General features: G+C 47.0%; 1 protein-coding gene across 1 annotated transcript in view; it reads right to left on the minus strand.

Moving 5' to 3' along the window:
- LOC132577602 (probable E3 ubiquitin-protein ligase HERC4) overlaps positions 1-19,852 on the minus strand; it is a 50,218-nt gene that overhangs the window by 27,122 nt on the left and 3,244 nt on the right. Inside the window, exons 2-10 of the mRNA XM_060247389.1 lie at positions 18,015-18,147; positions 17,572-17,648; positions 15,349-15,570; positions 7,214-7,305; positions 6,111-6,241; positions 5,136-5,284; positions 4,032-4,108; positions 2,366-2,469; positions 828-887 (exon numbers count right to left, since the gene is read on the minus strand). Coding sequence (XP_060103372.1) covers positions 828-887; positions 2,366-2,469; positions 4,032-4,108; positions 5,136-5,284; positions 6,111-6,241; positions 7,214-7,305; positions 15,349-15,570; positions 17,572-17,648; positions 18,015-18,147 — 1,045 coding nt within the window. The remainder of the gene's footprint in view (positions 1-827; positions 888-2,365; positions 2,470-4,031; positions 4,109-5,135; positions 5,285-6,110; positions 6,242-7,213; positions 7,306-15,348; positions 15,571-17,571; positions 17,649-18,014; positions 18,148-19,852) is intronic.

The raw sequence follows: 19,852 nt of genomic DNA on the forward strand, positions 1-19,852 counted from the left end.
AGATAGTACAAAGTACACAAGTCCACTATGGGGACTCGCAGCTATTTCAAAATGCCCGGGGGGGGTGGTGGTCAGTATATGTGGAGCACCTTTCAGTGCAGGAAATAGTGGAGGGGAAGAGGGAATGCTAGGGCAGAGTGCTAGGGCAGAGATAAGACAGAGGTTTATAATGCATGAGGCAGAGAAAATAGAGAAACAGAGCTTTTGTTCTCCCTCCCTCTCCCATAATACTAGACATTGGAGTCACCCAGTTGACGAGCAGCAAATTACAGGACAGACAAAATAGGTGGGTAATAGATACAGGACAGACCTCTTTAGTCAATAAGTAATTAAACTGTGGAATTTACTGACAATGGAGGTAGCGATGGCCATGAGTGTAGATGACTTTAGAAAGGAGTTAGATGCATAGAGGAGAGGCCCCTCAATGGCTACTAGCCATTAATAAAGGGCACCTCCATATTCAGAAGAAGTAAACCTCTGAAACCTAGTGCTAGGAGACAACCTCTGGGAAGGCCTTGTTTTTTTGGCCTATTTGTTGGCCCTCCAGGCCAACTGATTTGCCACTGTGAGAAACAGGATGCTGGATTAAATGCTGGATTACTTCTCTTTTCCTCTCTTTCCTTGAATACCTTACAGAGCAGCCGTTAGTTAGCTGTGATTTGATGGCACTTTCCTCTTAATAAGCACATAACTATTTCAAAAATAATACAAACACATAATATAATCATAAGTTGACTTATCATCCACCGAAATGCTTGCTAGATCCATGATTAATTTGTCCTGTCAACACTCACAATATGATTGATCCTCACAAAATGGCAATTTACCTGTTTTTCAGGAAGCTTCCATTGACACAGGCTGCTGATGAGAAGATTAGCTTAATGTCCCTGTAAGTTCAAAAGGGGGTGGGGGGCAGGGGAGAAGAGACAATGAATCTTCAAGTCATTGTTTTGAGAATGAAGCTGGACTTGCCATGGAGGTAAAACTGAAAAAGTAAAACCCTTTGTGCACACAGAGTATTCTCTGCTTGACACAAGCACTCACTGTCAAGCCAATGGAGATAACCACAGAGCTCTTTCCCTCTCTCTCTCCTTCATGAAAATTATCTCACATTTTTATTCCACTCTCCCATCAAGGTACTCAGGGTGGCATATATGGCTCTCCCTGCCCCCGCTTCATTCATGAGTTGGAGTGGTCTGACATATTTCTACAGGGATGTTCAGGGCTGATTCTGCAATAAGCAGGGGGTTGGACTAGATGGTCTGTACGGCCCCTTCCAACTCTCTGATTCTATGACTCACCCAAGACCACCTGATGAGCTTCAAAGCTGTGTGGAACCCATGGCTCCCCAGCCCTAGACTGACACTCTAGCCACACCACCTCTCACTAGGGCATTTAAAGCCTGGTGGGACTATAAGAAACCATGCTCAAACGCAGACTGAAGTGTGTATTCTCCAACTCCAGTCCTTGAGGTCAGTTTCTACAGGGGATTTGGGTTTAGGGAGGCATAGCATAAGAGGGCTAGATCTTGATGTAAAGCTGGCAGAAGGTACTACTGCCTTGCTGAGCAACAAGGACAAAAAATTTAGCATTTATAACCGGCCATCTGTATATCAGGTTTGTCTTCTGCACTGAACAGGGCTTTGAAGAACCACATAATTATTTTGTGATGGCAGCTTGGGTTCCTCTGGATTACAGTTTGGTTAAGTTTGCGCTTCAGCTTCTCACCTGCAAGATTTACTTGGATTTTAAACTTATCCCTTGAAGTAGTGTCCCGGTCCCATTGATGGACCTCCTGATGGCACCTGGTTTCTTTGGTCACTGTGTGACACGGAGCGTTGGACTGGATGGGCCATTGGCCTGATCCAACATGGCTTCTCTTATGTAATAAACCATTAAGATCAATAACAACCTGTTGACAAGGTTCTGTTTCCCATCACCCTGCCATGCTCCTAGGCCAGCTGGTCATATTGGTTGCTTTTATTGCCCAACTCAGCTCTAGACACCCACACAGACAAGGACTGGGGGATGTGGTTTGGTTGAATAATCTTTATACTATCACAGGCAGTATAACCAAGCGGGAGCTTATTGGGCTAGGTCTCACTTCAGACTGTGGAATGTCTGGAAAGCAATGTGTGTCTGCTCAAAGGTGGCTATACCTATCTGCTATTCATACACTGAGCATTGCATCATTTGAGCAAAATCTGAGTCCGGTGGCACCTTTAAGACTAACAAAGTTTAATTTTAGATATAAGCTTTTGTGTACATAAATACTTGTTCAGATACACTGAAACAGCAGAGACATTGATTCTTTAAAAACATCAGGCTGCAATAGTTGTGCAAATCCAACAGAGTAGATACGTACCGTCTTATGTTCTGACACCAGTTAGGGCCCAAATTAGAAACCCATTTATCTATTTCTTCCTCTTTTACTCTGGCAAGCATCTGGTTTAAATTGGCATATGAATTCTGAAGAAAAACACAATATGTAAAGTGACCCTAGAACCTAGTGAGATTTTTCTACAGACTGATTGATAGAGAATCATTGCTATGTGGATTCTTGTTAGAACTGAGATCTTAGGGGATACATGCTTGAAACCCCAAGTAGATATGCCTTCTTGTATTTTGTTGATTTCACCTCCATCCCCAATAATGTATGGCATTAAAGCACATCAAAAGAAAACTTGACTGTTACAACCAAATGATACAGCTATGGACCATTAAGGGCATCCAATTTGTAGCAAATTAAATGCCTAGCTGTTACTTGAGTTTTGTTCAATGTCCAGACACCTTGCTTCAAATCAGTTATATTGCAAGTTTCCCCAGTCTGAGTACTTTTGTGCCCATTTGTGCCCATTTTCAAGTTTTCCAAAGATTGACTGATCATTGCTATGTGGATTCTTGTTAGATCTGGGACACAGATATCTGCTGGATGTTAGATATTGCCCATTACTTAAATGGTGATGAGATACTACTCCCCTTTCCATGCCCACATCTAGTGATTTTTATTCCTGAAACTGAGCATTCCCTGTTGTGAGCACACATCTGGCTTAAAACTATGTCACATTGCTACAGGTGTGCTGCAGGTTGTATTTTTATTTTCAGTTGAGACGTTCTCATGACAACAACAAGACGTCTTTGGAATTTTGATCATGTTGAGTGGGTGTCACCACAAAATGGTGGCCATGGGGAACTGGAACCTGTTACAAAATATTGGGAGTTTCCATGCCAAGTGGCCTATGATGCAAACAGATAAATAGGTGCTCCTTGCAGAACCAAAGGTGGTGCCTTCTGGCTGCTTCTGAAGCACCTCTTGCAGGACAGCCATGGTTCATTCTGTGCTTTGGGGAAGAAGCTGTGGGTGCGAGAAACACATTGGTGTGTTCCATGATGCTCACAGCCACCATACTGGCGATTACTGATGTAGACAGATGTTCCATTTCCCCGATGGCAAGTTTTTCCACTGAGCCAAAAGCCCCATCCAATTAGGGCCACCTAAAATGTCACAAGGCAATGAGCAAACTTTCACACTTCCAACAATTATTCTTCAGGCCCAGGTCTCATTTTCAGCAGGCGCTCACAAGAGCGGAGCTCCAGAATTTCTAAATTCTATTGTGCTCTTTCCTTCTTACTCCCTCCCCCCAAATAATTGCTTCATTGTTCAAACCCCCTGTGAGAATTTTGCTGAACTCTTAAGATTTGACAAACTTTCTAATATTTCCCCTCACAAAAAAATGGGAAAATATTCAAAGCATATAAAGCAGACAGATAGAAATCATCATGTCACTGTGGCCGCAAGAGAGAAAGGAATTTAAAAAGTATGATGGGAGTAAGTTTTTATTATGACAATTATAATTCAAGAAGCATTCGAAGGTAGATGCTGAGCTGATATAATTTAGTACACCTTCCAGTGATGTCAGGGGTGTGTGGCATATGCAAATGAGTTGTGCTAATGTACTCTGGAATACAACAGCAATTCGGAGCCACCAACCCTCCCCCCCCCCCCCCCCGCCGCCAAAGCTTTTACTGACCTTTTCCATCAGAGGAATCACAATACTTTGATTATCTCCAGCAATTACTTTAATCTGTTCCTCTGAAGCGCTCCCTTCTGTGATAGACAGTAAAGCAAAGGATTATTCAAGGAATCCTGTCTCAGCTCTAGAAACACCCAACTGGTGATTTGATAAAGTGAGCTCTGACACATGGAAGCTTATGCCATCAGTGTTCCCTCTAAGGCGAGTTAGCATGAGCGAGCTCACAGATTTTTAGCCTCTAGCTCACACATTTTTGTTTTAGCTCAGGAAGGATGATCCCAGAGCACAATAATGTATGTAGAAGCTTTAATGCCAGTAGTTCACAATTTTAATACCAGTAGCTCACAAAGTAGAATTTTTGCTCAGAAGACTCTGCAGCTTAGAGGGAACATAGGCCACAATATATCTACTGTGTTTTTTGCTCCGAAAAGTAAACATGGTCATTTTTTGCAGAATTTATAGCATGCTTTATCTCTCATTGCCTCAGTGATTCATGCCCTATATTTTGTTTTGTTTGGACTGTGCTTAGTTTAAAGTGTTTCAATTAGCTTAGTTTAAAGTATTTCAATTATACATTTTTGGGTTTTTAAATAGATTTTAAGATGTGTTTTATTATGTATGTTCTTACTTTGTTAGCCACTTTGGTGGTCCCGATGAAGGCAGAAAGCGAAGGGAGTATAAATTTAATAAATAAATATAAAATTTAACCAGCACCTCAAAACACATCAGGAAGATAATTCAGGCTCTATGCAAACTATGTAACGATGGATATGTGTTGTTTTACATTGACTATGTTCCTTGCCCAAGCAAGATACATTAAATTGCGCTGAATACCAAAGATGATCTCAAATTACTTTCACTTCAGTTCTGTCCCCAGTGGAGCTGCTGTGGGGCAAGAAATCCATCTCTACGCCCAGCTCCAAATGTGTATGCAAAGGCTTCATTTGTATTATTACCTGCCTTGAGTCTCAATGAGAAAAGTGGGCTATCAATAAACAAATAAATGTCACTTTTTAACTTGCAGATGGACCTTAAATTCTGTATGCTTGATTCGCAGTCAAACATGAAGCACAATTTATAAAGATTATAAATGTAATTTACCTTGCTTGAATTTCCTACCCCTCTTGATCGAATCAACAGGAAGGGGTATCAACTGGTCACACTTGCTTCCATTGCCAAGCTGCCCTTCGGATCCAGAACCAAATGAGTAGACTTCTCCCAGGTCTGGGACATACACAAGAGTGTGCCATCTGTTTATAAGTGTAAAGCAGATTCTGTGTACCACAAACAGGCCCTTGCAAATGAAAAGCTGCAACCACCGGTGAGGTGGGGGGATGATTTTGGCACCATTCCATCATTTCTTCACTCTTGTTTTTTTGGCATAGCAATTAATTCCTGATTGAGGACCAAATCCTCACATATCATCCCAAGAAAGCCCAGTTCTCTGACCAGCTGTCCCAGCGGTGCACATATCAGGGGGCTTTATCTAAAAGATTCCTGGTTTCTGCCTGACAGCAGCTGATGTTAAGCATTTACATTAAAAAAAGTAAAATCCCAGCCTAAACAACATTTTACTAAACCAGAGAGAAGAGGTATAAAGGACAGGAGAGGGGTTGCGAGTCAGTGGAAGAGTCTCTCCTTGGCATGCAGAAGGCCCCAGGTTCAATTCCCAGCATCTCCGCTTATCAGGTATAGGTGATGTGAGCCCTTGAGAGCCCCTCCCTGTCTGAGGAAACAATACTGACCTTGATGAGCCATTAGCCTGATAAGGCAGCTTAAAGTGTATTTATGTGTTTGTGAGAGAGACACACAGATAGGATGGCAAGACCAAGAGACAAGATGTAGGAAAACAACATTAAAAATCCCGACAATATGGTCCAAGCGCAGCCCTATATGTGATGCCTGTATCTTCAATAATTACATAGGTTTCTCTTATGTATAGTGCCCCTATTGGACACTGGAGCAAAATCCGAAAAGACAAACTTTCCCCCTCCTCGATCTACTTTACCCTTTTTTCAGCTTGGTAAAAATCATCTCAACAACATAAACCATTTGGAAGACTGGTGGCTTTCTTACCTCCCACAGGCTACCTCAGACACTCGAGCACCAAACAGCTCTGCCACAAAACGTGGATACAGCTCGTTGCGTGTGGAGTTGTGGCCAAGCTGGCCATAACAGCCAGCTCCAAAAGTGCAGACCAGTCCCTCCTTGGCAGAAAAGAGACACAACAACAGGACACATTTAAGGGCAAATATTCTATCTCATGTATCAGTGATCATTTTAATCCCGCCTCTTATCCAAGCAGCTGAAGGCCAGCTTCTCTCTTTAGCTTTGCAACAACCCTGGATTAGACCAAGGGTGGCTAAACTTGTTTAATGTAAGAGCCACATAGAATAAGCATCAGATGTTTGAGAGCCACAATACATGAGCATCAGATGTTTGAGAGCCAGAAAGAAGAAAGGGAAGGAGGTAGAGATGGAAAGAAAACAACCTTAAATGCATTCTCCAAGCCAGTCAATGGGGCGATGGGGGCTTTGAGAGTCACACAATATGCCTGAAAGCCACATGTGGCTCCTAATTAGAGTGAAAGAGAATGACTGGCTTATGGTAACCCAACGAACTTCACAGTAGTGTGGGGTTTTGCAACAGGGATCTAGTCTGACTATAGCCCAGGTTGATCAGATCTCAGAAGCTCAACAAGGTCAACTCTGGCTAGCATCTGTATGGGAGACCTCCAAGGAATATCAGGGTTGTGACATGGAGGCAGGCAATGGCAAATCACCTCTGTATGTCTTTTGTCTGGAAGACCCTATGGCAGGAGTCCCCAACCTTTTTGAGCCTGTGGGCACATTTAGAATTCTGACATGGTTTGGTGGGCACAGCAGCAAAATGGCTACCATAGGAGACAGCCAGCCACAAAATGATTGGCACAGCTTAACTTCAGTAATACAGTGTGCAGATCCTTGTGCTGTGGTGGCAGCTGCTGCCAAAGCAACATTTTAAGAAATCTGCACAGCCAATCAAATCTCCAATAATTGATCAGAAACCGTGATGGGCATCAAGCATATTTGGCTTTTAAAAACGACTAGTTAATCTCTCAGAGAGGAGGGTGAGAGAGGTGTGTAAGGATATAAACATATTAATTAAACCAAGGGTTCCTTTCTTTTTTTAAAGTCAACCTTTGAAAGAACCGCAGTATGCTCTCCTCCACATGAAATGAACACGGTCTTCTTATGCTCCAAGGCATTCACATATGTAGGCGAATATCTATCTGAAAAGGAGATAAAAAGGGAAATGAAGCCACTGAAAGCGTGTGTGTGTTCTGTCGATCTCTGAAAAAAGAAATAATTTGTTATAATTGCTAGAAATGACTCAGATCAAGTCTATACATATAGGAAACACAGGGATGGAATGAGGTGGAAGAGTGAACTGTACCCACTTCAAACTGCAGGGAACGGATCAAAATTTTCAAATTTCCCCATCGCTAATAATTCCTTTTGTATGGAAAGCCAGCACAGCTTGGAAATAGCTGGGTTAGAACTTGTCTTCTTGAATGTGCTCCTTTTTAAATTGCAGGGAGTTTTTACACAGGGGAGCATTAAAAATGCAACACACTACAGTCTAAAAGAGGTATACAGCCTGTTTGGTCATCTCAGGATTCTACTATTTGGTTCTCTAGCCTGTGTAGATCATGCCTTGTTGACCTTTAGATATAAAACTGAGTTCCCTTACCACACACTTCATATGAAGCACACACAGAAGTCAAGTCTGTAGAAAACTGATTTTAAAACTTTGTGGGGAAAGATGAACTAGTTTATTTAGAAGCGCTTGTAGGTTGAACTTTCTAGGTTGGGTAGCCCTGTTTAATATTCTGCCACAAAATGGCTATACAAGCAAGTGCTTACCCAGATTGTAAAAACCACCAATACTCAATGTCTGAAATCTGCAACTGTGCCTGTTTCACCAGGTGGGGGCAGATTTGTCAATGTTATGAATGGGTTTGCAATCATCAGCAAGGAATTGTCTGCTTACGATTGTACGCAGAAATTATTAGCTATTGTCATATTGATGTCCTATAGCAAGAAGGAGGGCACTTCTATAAGGGATAGTCATCTATTACACTCTTGTACATATGAGCTACCTTTGTCCCCTGCCTTTGTAACTCGTTTTCTTCATTATGCTATGCTATTATGCCTTAGAAAGCTGACAGGAAGAAAGTTGCTTCATTTGAAACATGGTGTTGCAAGACTGTTTTACGGATACCGTAGATCACCAAAAAGACAAATGTTGGTTCTAGAAAAGAACCAAGCCTGATCTCTCCCTAGAAGCTAGAACCACTAAAGTTATTGTACTTTGGTCACATTATGAGAAGAGTCACACTCAAAAAGACACCAGAAAAATTGAAGGCAGCAGGAAAAAGAGGAAGACCTAACATGGGAGGAATTGATTCAATCAAGGAAGCCACAGTCCTTAGTTTGCAAGACCAGAGCAAGGCTGTTAATAACAGAATGATTTGGAGGTCATTCATTCATAGGGTCATCGTAAGCTGGAAGAGACTTGAGAGCACTTAACACACACATGTATTAGGCTGGTTTCTGTCTCCTTTGTTTTTCCAGTTCTGTAATACTAGTTCTATTGAACTGATTATTTGAGGTCTTGGGACTCTGCCAGAATTGCTTTTCATATTTTGTAACCTGCCTTTAGTCTCAGTGAAAAAGGTGGGCTGTAAATGAAGCTTAGAAATTTGCAAATGGGGTTTTCCTGCGTGCACAAGCCCAGCCAGAAGAAGTGAACAATTGCTACAGCAATAGCCAACGATGTGTGCATGCAGCCCATGTCCATGGAGAGGTACTTCAGGGACAGGCAGGCAATGAACAGTCAGTTACCTGTTCATTTTGTTTAAAGGTTTCTAGGATGCTTTTCTTTAAAGATACTCTTAGAGCACCACTTTCTCCCGGGGAACTGATCTTGGTCATTTGGAGAACAACTGCAGCAGTGGGAGATTTCTAGGTGCACTTGGAGGTTGGCAAGGACAGGTTTCTTACCTGTAACTGGTGATCTTCGAGTGGTCATCTGTGCAATCACACATATGGGTATTCTTCCAGAATGGCCCTGACCTCGGAGAGTTCAAAGCAATCTTGATCGTAGATCTGGCGCGCCTCCCCCTCGTCCTGGGGCGGAGCCACCGTTTGCGCATGCGCGGACGAGGGGGGAGGCGTCTAGCCACTCAGTTTCTTCCCGCCACCGGACAGGTGGAAGACGTACTAGGTGAGTGTCCAGCAGCGGGGAAGGCTGGGTGGGTCTGTGTGATTGCACAGATGACCACTCGAAGATCACCAGTTACAGGTAAGAAACCTGTCCATCTTCTTCGTGGTCTCTGTGCATTCACACATATGGGTGATTAGCGAGCTATCCCTTCGGAGGCGGGTGCTGGATCTGTAAAAAGTATGCAAGGTTAGACCAGAATGTAATGAGAGTGGTACTTACGGTGGTCAGTCGAAGATGGAGCGAAGTACAGCCTGTCCGAAGGAGGCATCACGCCGGGCACGAACGTCAAGAGCGTAGTGCGAGGCGAAGGTAGACGTGGAGGACCAGACCGCTGCATCGCAGATGTCCTCTATAGGGATGCCCTTCGTGAAAGCTGACGAGGTGGCGACGGCTCTAGTAGAGTGAGCTCGTATGTGTTGCGGGACTGGTTGTTTCGCCAGTTGGTAGCAGAGTTCTATGGTGGCAACGAGCCACTTAGAGAGCCTCTGAGTAGATATTTTGCTGCCCTTATTATGGGTGGCGTAGGTGACAAAGAGTCTCGGATCCTTACGGAATTCTCGAGTTCTGTCTATGTAGAAAGCTAGCGCTCTGCGCGCGTCCAAGTTGTGGAGAGCCCTCTGGCCTGCGTCCGAGGGGTGCTGAAAAAAGGCTGGTATGGTTGACTGTTTCCCTAGGTGGAATGGAGAGACGACCTTTGGTAGGAAGGTCGGGTCGGGGCGAAGGACCACCCTGTTACTGTGAAAGATTGTGTAGGGTGGGTCCGCCCGCAGGGCACAGATGTCGCTAGCCCTCTTGCCTGTGGTGAGAGCCGTGAGTAGTGCTGTTTTCCACGATAGCAGGTGTAGTGGAATAGATGCCATGGGCTCAAAGGGTGGTTTCATGAGCTGGCTGAGCACTAGAGAGAGGCTCCAGGTTGGAAGGATTTGTCTGACAGGAGGGTGTAGGCGAATGATGCCCTTGAGGAAGGCCTTCGTGGCATGATGAGAGAAGACTGTTGTTCCCCCGATGTGGGGGTGGAAGGCAGAAATAGCTGCGAGGTGTACCTTCAGGGAGGAGTATGAGAGGCCTGTTCTTGAGAGTGCTAAGGTATAAGTTAATACCTGAGAGATGGTAGCGCAGTTAGGGTCAAAGTTGTGTTGAGAGGCGTAGTGGGTGAAGCGCTTCCATTTTAGTAGATAGGCTTTCCTAGTGGATGGTTTTCTAGAGTTCAGTAGGACTTGGCGAACGTCCGGGGGAAAGTCTAAAAACTGATTCTCCAGGCCGTCAATTTGAGGGATGCCGGGTTGTGGTGTAGGACCTTCCCGTCTTGTTGGGAGAGGAGGTCCTGTGCTTGTGGGAGGATTAGGAATGTCCTGTTGGACAGAGACAGGAGGGTGGTGAACCAGGGTTGGCGTGGCCACCATGGGGTTATGAGGATGCAGTTCGTGCGGTCTGTTTGGATTTTCTGCAGGACCCTTGTGATGAGTGGGATGGGGGGAAACAGGTAGTGTAGTTTTCCCTTCCAGGTTTGGAGGAATGCATCCCCTCTGGAGAGCTGGGATGGTGGACCTCTCATGTAGAAGTGGGTGCACTGGGCATTTGATGGTGAGGCAAACACATCTATGCTCGGGGTTCCGAAGGTTTTGAAGATTTGTTGGATGTATTGAGCGCTGATAGACCACTCGTGGTTGTTGGTCGAGTGGCGGCTCAGGGCATCCGCCTGGGTATTCTCGGTCCCTGGTAGGTGAACGGCCGTGAGGAAGATGCCCTGGGTGATGCTCCAATGCCACAATGCCAGGGCCCTCTTGCAGAGTCTGATGGAGGCGGTGCCTCCCTGTCTGTTGATGTAGAAGACCGTGGCGATGTTGTCGGAAGTGACCTGGACGTGCTGATTCCGTAGCGATGGGAGAAAGGATCTCAGCGCTTTGTGTACTGCAAGGAGCTCTAGGCAGTTGATGTGGAGGGACCGCTCGTAGTCCGACCATTGGCCTTGGACTGTGAGGGTTCCTAAGTGGGCTCCCCATCCCCACCTGGAGGCGTCCGTGGTGACGATCACTGAGGGGGGAGCTTGTTTGAAGGGCATGCCCGTGCGGAGGTGATGTTCCATCGTCCACCATTTGAGGGATGTTACGATGTGCGATGGAAGGGTCAAGAGTGTAGATTGGTGCTGTGTGTGAGGATGAAAGGTCCTGACAAACCACATCTGCAGGGGTCGCATGTGAAGTTTTGCGAAGCATAGGACTGCGGTGGTTGCTGCCATTAGGCCTAGCATCCTTTGAAACGTTAGGGCTGTCTGGGAGCGCTGGGCAATGATGGTGTTGGCCAGAGATTGTATGCTGAGTACTCTGTCGTGCGGTAGAGAGGCTGTTTGGGAGATTGTGGAGATGTCTGCTCCTATGAACTGAATTCTCTGAGTGGGGGTTAGTTTGGATTTTGATAAGTTGACCTGGAGGCCGAGTGTGGCCAGGAGGGAGAGGGTAGTGGAGACGTCCAGTTGGAGTTGTTCCCTTGAATGGGCGACGATCAGCCAGTCGTCTATATATGGGTATATCGATATGCTCTGTTGTCGTAATGATGCGGCAACCACTGCCATGCATTTGGTGAAGACTCTCGGGGCCGTCGATAGGCCGAATGGGAGAGAGCGGAACTGGAAGTGTTGCTCCCCGACGGCGAATCTGAGAAATCTTCTGTGATGGTGGTTGATTGTGATGTGGAAGTAGGCGTCCTGTAGATCTATGGATGCCATCCATGAGCGTTCTGGGATAAGCGGAAGGATTGCCTGGAGTGTGATCATACGGAATTTCTTGTAGGTGATGTGGAGGTTTAGTTTGCGAAGGTCGAGGATCGGGCGGAGACCTCCGTCCCTTTTCGGCACCAGGAAGTAGCGGGAATAGAACCCGGTGCGATGGTATTGGGGTGGGACTGGTTCTATCGCGTTCTTGTCTAGCAGGGACGCGATTTCTGTCTGTAGCGGTGCGGACGATGGGGTGGTAAGAAATCTGTGATGTTTCGGGGTGGATGTGAATTCTATTAGGTATCCTCTCTGTATGATGGTGAGGACCCAAGCGTCCGATGTTATGTCTCTCCAGGCGGAGTAAAACTGTTGTAGACGGGTGTGGGGGTTTGGCTGAAGGAGGGAAACTGGACGTCTCGTGGCAGGGTGGTCAAAGAGACGGTTTTGAGGTAGCTGCGGTCTTTTTGGAAGTTTGCGTGCGTGGTCTGTATTGAGATGACAGCTTGGACTGGGGGGTTTTCCGTCTCCATGAGGTTTGCTGTCTGGGGGACTTGGTACCCTTATGGTAGGTGGACTTCCAGTTCCTCTGCCTGTTGAACTGGGGTTGTTGTTGGGAGACCCCCAAGCGTTTCGCCCGTTTCCTGCCGTCATCGACTGATGTGAGGATGTCGTCTGTGGCTGCGTTAAATAGTCCAAGGCCGTCGAAGGGTAAGTCCTCAATCTTATATTTAATGTCCGGTTGGAGTGACGAGGACCTAAGCCACGCATGTCTGCGTAAGGCTATAGCTGAGGCCAAGGCTTTGGAGGAGCACTGTGCAGCATGGCGAGCTGTGTTAATCTGCTGCTTGCTCAGTCTTGCTAATTCCTGTAGGGCGTTAGAGGCTGGTTTTCGTGATTCCTCGGGTAAGGAGGGTATCAGGGTGTTGAGATAGGTGGTTAGGTTGTATGCATATGCTGAGAAGCATGCCGTGTAGTTTTGTATCTTTGTTGCAGCTGTAGTGAGCGAGTATATCTTTCGCCCTATAGTATCGAGCTTCTTGCCCTCTCTTTCCGGGGGTACCGGGTGTCTCGTCTGTTTCGATTTCGAGGAGGAGTGAACTATTATGGAGTTGGGAGCCGGGTGGGTGAACAAGAACTTTGCATCCGGCGCGTGGATCTTGTAAAGGGCTTCGACTCTTTTGGAGGTTGGAGGTACCGATGCCGGCTTGTCCCAGGCTTCCTTGAGTGTCTCGAGGAGGACGGGAAGCATAGGGAGAGAGGAGCTTGCTGGGAGGTCTGAATGTACGAGGTCAAAGACGACGTCCGAGACCCTGGGTGCGTCTGTGTTAAGCTTCAGGTTCAGCGAGTTCGCCATATTGGAGACTAAGTCAAGGTAGGATTTCGGACCCTCTGATGGAGACAGGTCCGCCGGTTTAGCTATATCGGAAGCCGGGGATTGTAGGTCCGACCCCGAGGAGCGGTCGGATTCGGAGAGTTCGGCTTCGGAGTCGTCGTCGGATTCGTGCTGTAGGTCTGGTTGGGTTTCTACAGGTGGCAGCTGTTTGTTTGTCGCAGTGTGTATGGAGCCCGGTGGTGAGGGCAGTTTCGGCTCGAGGTCGAGGCGACTGCGTTCGTCATGGAGCTGAGCGAGTGTGTCGTAGTCGAGGTGGTGTGTGCGCGGGGACGCTTCGTAGTGTCGGGTTCGATCGTGTCTGTCCGCGCGGTTTCGGTACCGAGGGGAGTCATGGTAGCTGTGGTAGTGGCGCCCTCTCGAATCCGAGCGGTAGCGGTCGTGAGAGGGGGATCGTCGGTGCCCTCGTCGGGTCCGGGGAGAGCGAGATCTAGATCTCGACGGGGAGTAGTAGGAGTATCTCTCTCTACGGCGGCTGTGGGAACGGTGACTGCGGCGGCTGCGGGAACGTTGGCGGCTGTCCCTACGGCGGCTACGGGAACGTTGCCTACGGTGGCTGCGGGAGCGTTGGCGGCTGCGTGAGCGTTGGCGGCTGTGAGCTCTTGGTGTGGGTTGCCGTGGTAAAAGGACTCTCGGAGTTGAAGGTTCCCTGGTCAGGGATTGGGCTTCCAGCGGCTTAGAGAGATCTACGAAGGCGCGGGGGTCGAGTGGTTGGTGGCTCTTTGCAGGGGAGTGGACCTCGAGTATTTGGTCGGGTGGAGAGGTCGTGATTGACGGCGACTTGGAGGAGATGCGCACAATCTCCAATGGTGTGATGTTCGGCGTCGGCGTCGATTTCACTGTTGGTGTCTTTGGAGCCGAGGCGGAACTCGTGGTCGGGTTCGATGTCGATCTTACTGCGGTCGAGCTCGTGGCCGGGTTCGAGCTCGTGGGTTGCCCAGATTGGTCGGAGGGTCGATGCGCAGACTTGGTTTTCTTTATGCTGGCGGTGCTCGTCGGATCCACGTGGGCGGACTCGGAGCGGTGACGCTTCTTGGTGCCGTCCGACTTTGTGGTATGTTTGCCGGACTTAGGCTTGCAGGGACCTTGAGCCACGGAAGCTGCCGGCTGCGCCGTTCCCACGTGGAGTGGGGAAGATGGCGGAGGCTGGTGTTGCGCGCCATGCGGTCGGAGGGAGGCTTCCATTAGATGGCTCCGGAGTCTCGCGGCGCGATTCTTGCGGGCCTGTTTGCCAAACTGGCTACAGTGGACGCAGGAATCCGTGCGGTGGGTCTCCCCGAGGCAGAAAAGGCAGAGGGAGTGCCCGTCAGACGATGGGATCTTGGCAGAGCAGCGCGTGCAGCGTTTGAAAGTGACCTTGTCCCTTCCTTCCATCCGCTCCCGGGGGGGGGGGGGGGGAGGGTGAGGGAGAAAGTCCGAAAGATAGTGAGGAGGTTTTTTTTTTTTTTTTTTTTTTTTATACGATACCAGGTGAAGATGAAAGACTGAAGTAGGTTGAAGAAAGAAGTAGTTTGCTGAAGATTGCAATGAGGAAGTTGGAGATCAACGAGGTAGGTGCGATCAGGTCAGCGGTAAGGAAGAAACTGAGTGGCTAGACGCCTCCCCCCTCGTCCGCGCATGCGCAAACGGTGGCTCCGCCCCAGGACGAGGGGGAGGCGCGCCAGATCTACGATCAAGATTGCTTTGAACTCTCCGAGGTCAGGGCCATTCTGGAAGAATACCCATATGTGTGAATGCACAGAGACCACGAAGAAGATCCCTAGTTGACAGCATGACCTATTTGTAACCCTAAACCTGAGAGGTAGAGGTGTAGAGGGTGGTAGGCGCTCTGTGTAAGTGGAAAAGGGACATCACAATGAGTTAGCTGGACCAATGGTCTGGCTCCATCTAAGGCTGTGTTCATGGTTGGGATTCCACTATTCCATCACATGGACCCTGCTCACCTTCTGTGTGTCCAAGTCCCAGCTGCCCAAAGGCATTTTTCCCCCAAGAGTAGACTGATCCAGACAAAGAGACAGCCATGCTGTGAGATCCTCCGGCTGCAATCTTGGCCAAAGGAATGCCTTCGAGCACCTGCACCGGCTGTGGTTCCCTGGCAGAGCTCCTCTCTCTTCCCACACCAAGTTGGCCATATTCATTTTGACCCCAGGTGAAGAGCTGTCCTCCTTAATACAACATACAAAAGGGAACACACTCAGAACACATTCAGACTTCAATATGAACTAGTAATAGTTACCTTTCATAGCCTAACCTTTCTCTAAAGAGCTTGGGCAGCAGCAGAGGATGTACCTGCAGGATTATACCATTTCATCCTCATAAACATCCTTAAGCCACTTGCACTTGAAAGCTGGCACAGAAGACTTACAGGTCACAGTGTAGTGCTTGTAGTAATGTCCCCTACAAACACACACATCCAAATCTCATTGCCCATGAAAAACTAGCTTTCCAGGGGCAGGTTTCTAGTCTAACCTTTGGAGACAGAAGGCTCATAGCTGCGTATCTACATGCAGAAAAGTTTCTTTAGAGGAATAGGAACCTCCATATATAGAGGCAGCAAACCCCTGAATACTAGCACTGGGAGGCAGCATCAGCCTAAAACTTTGGCCTTCATGCTGTCCTCTGGCCCTCCAGAGCAACTGGTTGGCTACTGTATGAAACAGGATGCTGGACTAGATGGGCCACTGCTCTGGTCCAACAGGACTTTACTTATGTTCTTATAGCTGACATACCTGTTCTTGCTCATGCTATAGTATTGGGTTAGACAGTCCTCTCACAAACCTTTCCACAACATTCTGGCTATCACAGAGATTGTGACTTTCTCTCTACTTCTCTGCTTCCTTAGGGCCAATCTAGAAGGACAAGAGGAAGGACTGCGATCTGCCAGGTTCCACAATAAGCTGAGTATGGGCCACAGGCTTTCCTCCTCCTCTTCCACCTTAATAGTTCAGAAAGATGGGTTCTGTGCTAAGGACAGGGAGGGAGACTAGGAAGGCAACCATGAGCCTTTTATCTCCTAAATTTTAGTGGTTCTTGATAACTACGGTAACTCTGTGGTTTTTTGTCTCCAAGACAGACCACCCCTCTGCAGTGTTCCCTCTAAGCTGAGTTAGTGTGAGCTAGCTCAGTTTTTTTAGTCTCTGGCTCACACATTTTTGTCTTAGCTCAGGAAAAATGGCCCCAGAGCAAACTAATGCCAGTAGCTCAAAAAGTAGAATTTTTGCTCTCAAGACTCCAGTCTTAGAGGAGTATTGCTCCTCTGTGTGTATGTATGTGTTCGAAGTGCACTTACAGCAACACTAAGAATTAAAGGTCACCTCTTGTGGTAGAAAGTTCCATCAAGTCACAGCTGAGCTATGGCAACCCCATACGGCTTCGAAGGCAAGAAACATTCAGAGCTGGCTTGCCATTGCCCTTTCTTTGCACTTCCTTGGTAGTCTCCCATCCAAATACTAGCCAGGGCTGCAGTGCCAGTCCTAGGGTGCATGGCACCCCAGGCATGCTCCCTGCCAGGCGCCCTCCCACACTCCCTCCAGTGCACCGCACTCCGTTGTCCATGCGTGTAGCCTCCCCACCCCTAAAGCTCGCCGTGACAAAGCTGGGCCCTTCCAGCTTCGAGGCAGCCGTGTGTTTTTTAAAGCCAGCACAGGAGGAAGCTTCTCCCCCCTCCTTTCCAGAACCAGAAGTGAGAGGGAGCAAAGCCTCCTCCAGCGCTGGTTTCAAAAAACAAGCAGCTGCCTTGAACCCCGTAGGGCTCAGCCTCATCATGGCAAGCTTGGGGGGGGGGAGCGTGGTGGGAGGGGGCTGGTGGTGGCGGCAGGGGAGAGAGGCAAACTAGGCGGTTGTCTTGGGCACCAGAGCGGGGAGCCCAATTTGGCACACCCCTCCTGGCACCCTAGACAACCACCTAGTTTGCCTAGTGGGCGAGCCAGCCCTGCAGGGCTGACTTTGTTTAGCTTCCAAGATGCAATGAGACTTGGCTAGCCTGGGCTATGCAGGTGAGGGCAATGACCACCCACAGGAACTATTAAAAGAAGCATCAAAATTGACTTTTTTCCTGCCTGTGTTCAGCACCTCTTGAAAAGCAAGGAAATGGAACCCCACAACTCTCAGACTTGCTAACATCCTGATTTGTCATAAATGCTGGCTGTATGAATGAGGTATCATACCTTTCGATAGGGCCATGGAATGATGGTCCCCACATGCCAGTTGAACAATTTGCGTGTTTCCTAATTCTGTCAGCAGCCTGTCAAAAGAGAAGAGCACATGCAAGAGATGTCAAACAGTGACATTCCTCATGGGATATTTGGGTAAGTCATTCAAGAATATGTTTTGGGCTTTAAAATGTGCAAACCACAATGTAGTTCTGTGCCTTTACTCTGCCACTTGGGGAGGGAGGGGGAGCAACAATATAAGATCAATAACCTATATCCACAATCAAGAGTTATGTTTATACCATCAGCTGTTATTAAGGGTTATTAAAGAACCTAACAACATGCAGTTGACCTACTTTGCCGTGGAAGAACATGGACATCTTATTTCTATGCTGCAGTTCTGCTTCAGGGAAATCATATTTCTTCAGCGGCATATTGTATAAAGCAAGATGTCTCACCTTGGCTTTGACTTAACATTTTGGAAGCCAAGACTGTGCTCAGAAAGTTTTCCTTCTGATGAGAGAATGAGCAGATGAGATGTTTCACAGTCCAGTGAATCCACCTTGGCATCCTTTTTCAGCTTTATGTGCCCTGCAAGATCAACCAAGAACACAGCATAAGCTGTTAGCACTATGAATGCTTAATAGCGCTGAATAGCTTGGACACCTTGTTGCCAATTTCATGAAGAGGGCCAACCTAAAAGAAATTCTGCCACACTTTCCACCATTGTGAACCTTCTGCCCATCAGTTTCATTGGGTGACCTCAAGTTCTAGTATTTGGGAAAAGGGAGAAAAATTTATCTTTGCCAACTCTCTCTACCCCATGTGGAAGTTGCTGTGTGTTTAGAAATAAACAACATACAAACTCTGAAACATACAAACGCTTAACCCGCCTCACAGGGTTGTTGGGAGGACAAAATGGAGGAGAGAAAAATGATATAAACCACTTTCAATCTCCCTTGGGGAGAAAGGCAGGGTATAAATGAAGTAATTAATAAATAATTATAAGAAATAATTATTCTAGAACCCAGCTTAGTTTGTCTTTCTCCCCAATATTAGAAGATTTGGGGATGGGAGGGATCTCAACAACGTGTAATGCCATCGAGGCCACCATCCAAAGCAGCCATTTTCTCCAGAGGAACTGATCTTTGTAATCTGGAATTTCTAGGCCCACCTGTAGATTGGGAGCCCTGTTCTCCACGTAAACAGCAGCCAGTGTGTTGTTACAGAAAGTGATTCATAGCACCAGGTAGATTATGAATATTTATTTATTTAATATATATCCCGCCCTCCCTGCCGAAGGCAGGCTCAGGGCTGCTCACAAATATTTGTTGCTTCAGTTAACCCCCATTAAATCAGTTTCCATTACCCTCATCAGAGACTGTGATGCTCAGGGAAGAAATAAATGCATCCTCTTTCCTTAGACAAAAATCTATGATAATTTGGGAATGAACATTTTCTCTTCTGAGAAAATTCATATAAATTTAATGCAGTGTTAATTATGGATAGCAGCCCCATGGTGCAGAGTAGTAAAGCTGCAGTACTGCGGTCTGAACTCTCTGCTCACAACCTGAGTTCAATTCCTGTGGAAGCTGGATTCAGATAGCCGGCTCAAGGTTGACTCTGCCTTCCATCCTTCCAAGGTTGGTAAAATGAGTACTCAGTTTGCTGGGGGGAAAGCGTAAATGAAGGCAATGGCAAACCACCCTGTAAAAAGTCTGCCGTGAAAATGTCATGATGCGATGTCACCCCAGAGTCGGAAACGACTGGTGCTTGCACAGGGGACCTTTCCTTTCCTAATGATGGATACATGTGATTTTGAAAATTTTTCTTGAGTGTGGTACTCATCACTGATTCTGAATAACTCACACATTGCACAAGGAGCTCAGGGCAACATAGTCCTCCCCTCCTCTATTTTCTGTCCACAACAATCTAGTTATGCAGGTAAGGCTGACAGAGAGAGTGGCCCAAGTTCAGTTTTGTGGCTGAGTGGAAACTTGAACCTGGGTCTCTTCATTTCAGAATGGCACCAGATCATACTGGCTCTCAATGTTTAAAACATGAGCTCTGCTACATTTGTTCTGTCATGTAAAAAATGCAAGGTCCACTCTCTAGGTTGTTTGTGGCATTTACTGAAGGCTCTTGACCTTATGGTCACTCTCACAATGGTGTCCTGGCTTCAGAATGGAAACTGAAACTGGTGTGGAAATAGACCTTTACTCAACGGATGACAAAACCAGGATGAAGAAAGGCTGACTGATAGAAACTTAAAAAAAAAAAAAGCTTCCTATGTTGA

The sequence above is a fragment of the Heteronotia binoei genome, chromosome 9, assembly GCF_032191835.1.
Source record: "Heteronotia binoei isolate CCM8104 ecotype False Entrance Well chromosome 9, APGP_CSIRO_Hbin_v1, whole genome shotgun sequence".
NCBI classification, from domain to species: Eukaryota; Metazoa; Chordata; class Lepidosauria; order Squamata; family Gekkonidae; genus Heteronotia; species Heteronotia binoei.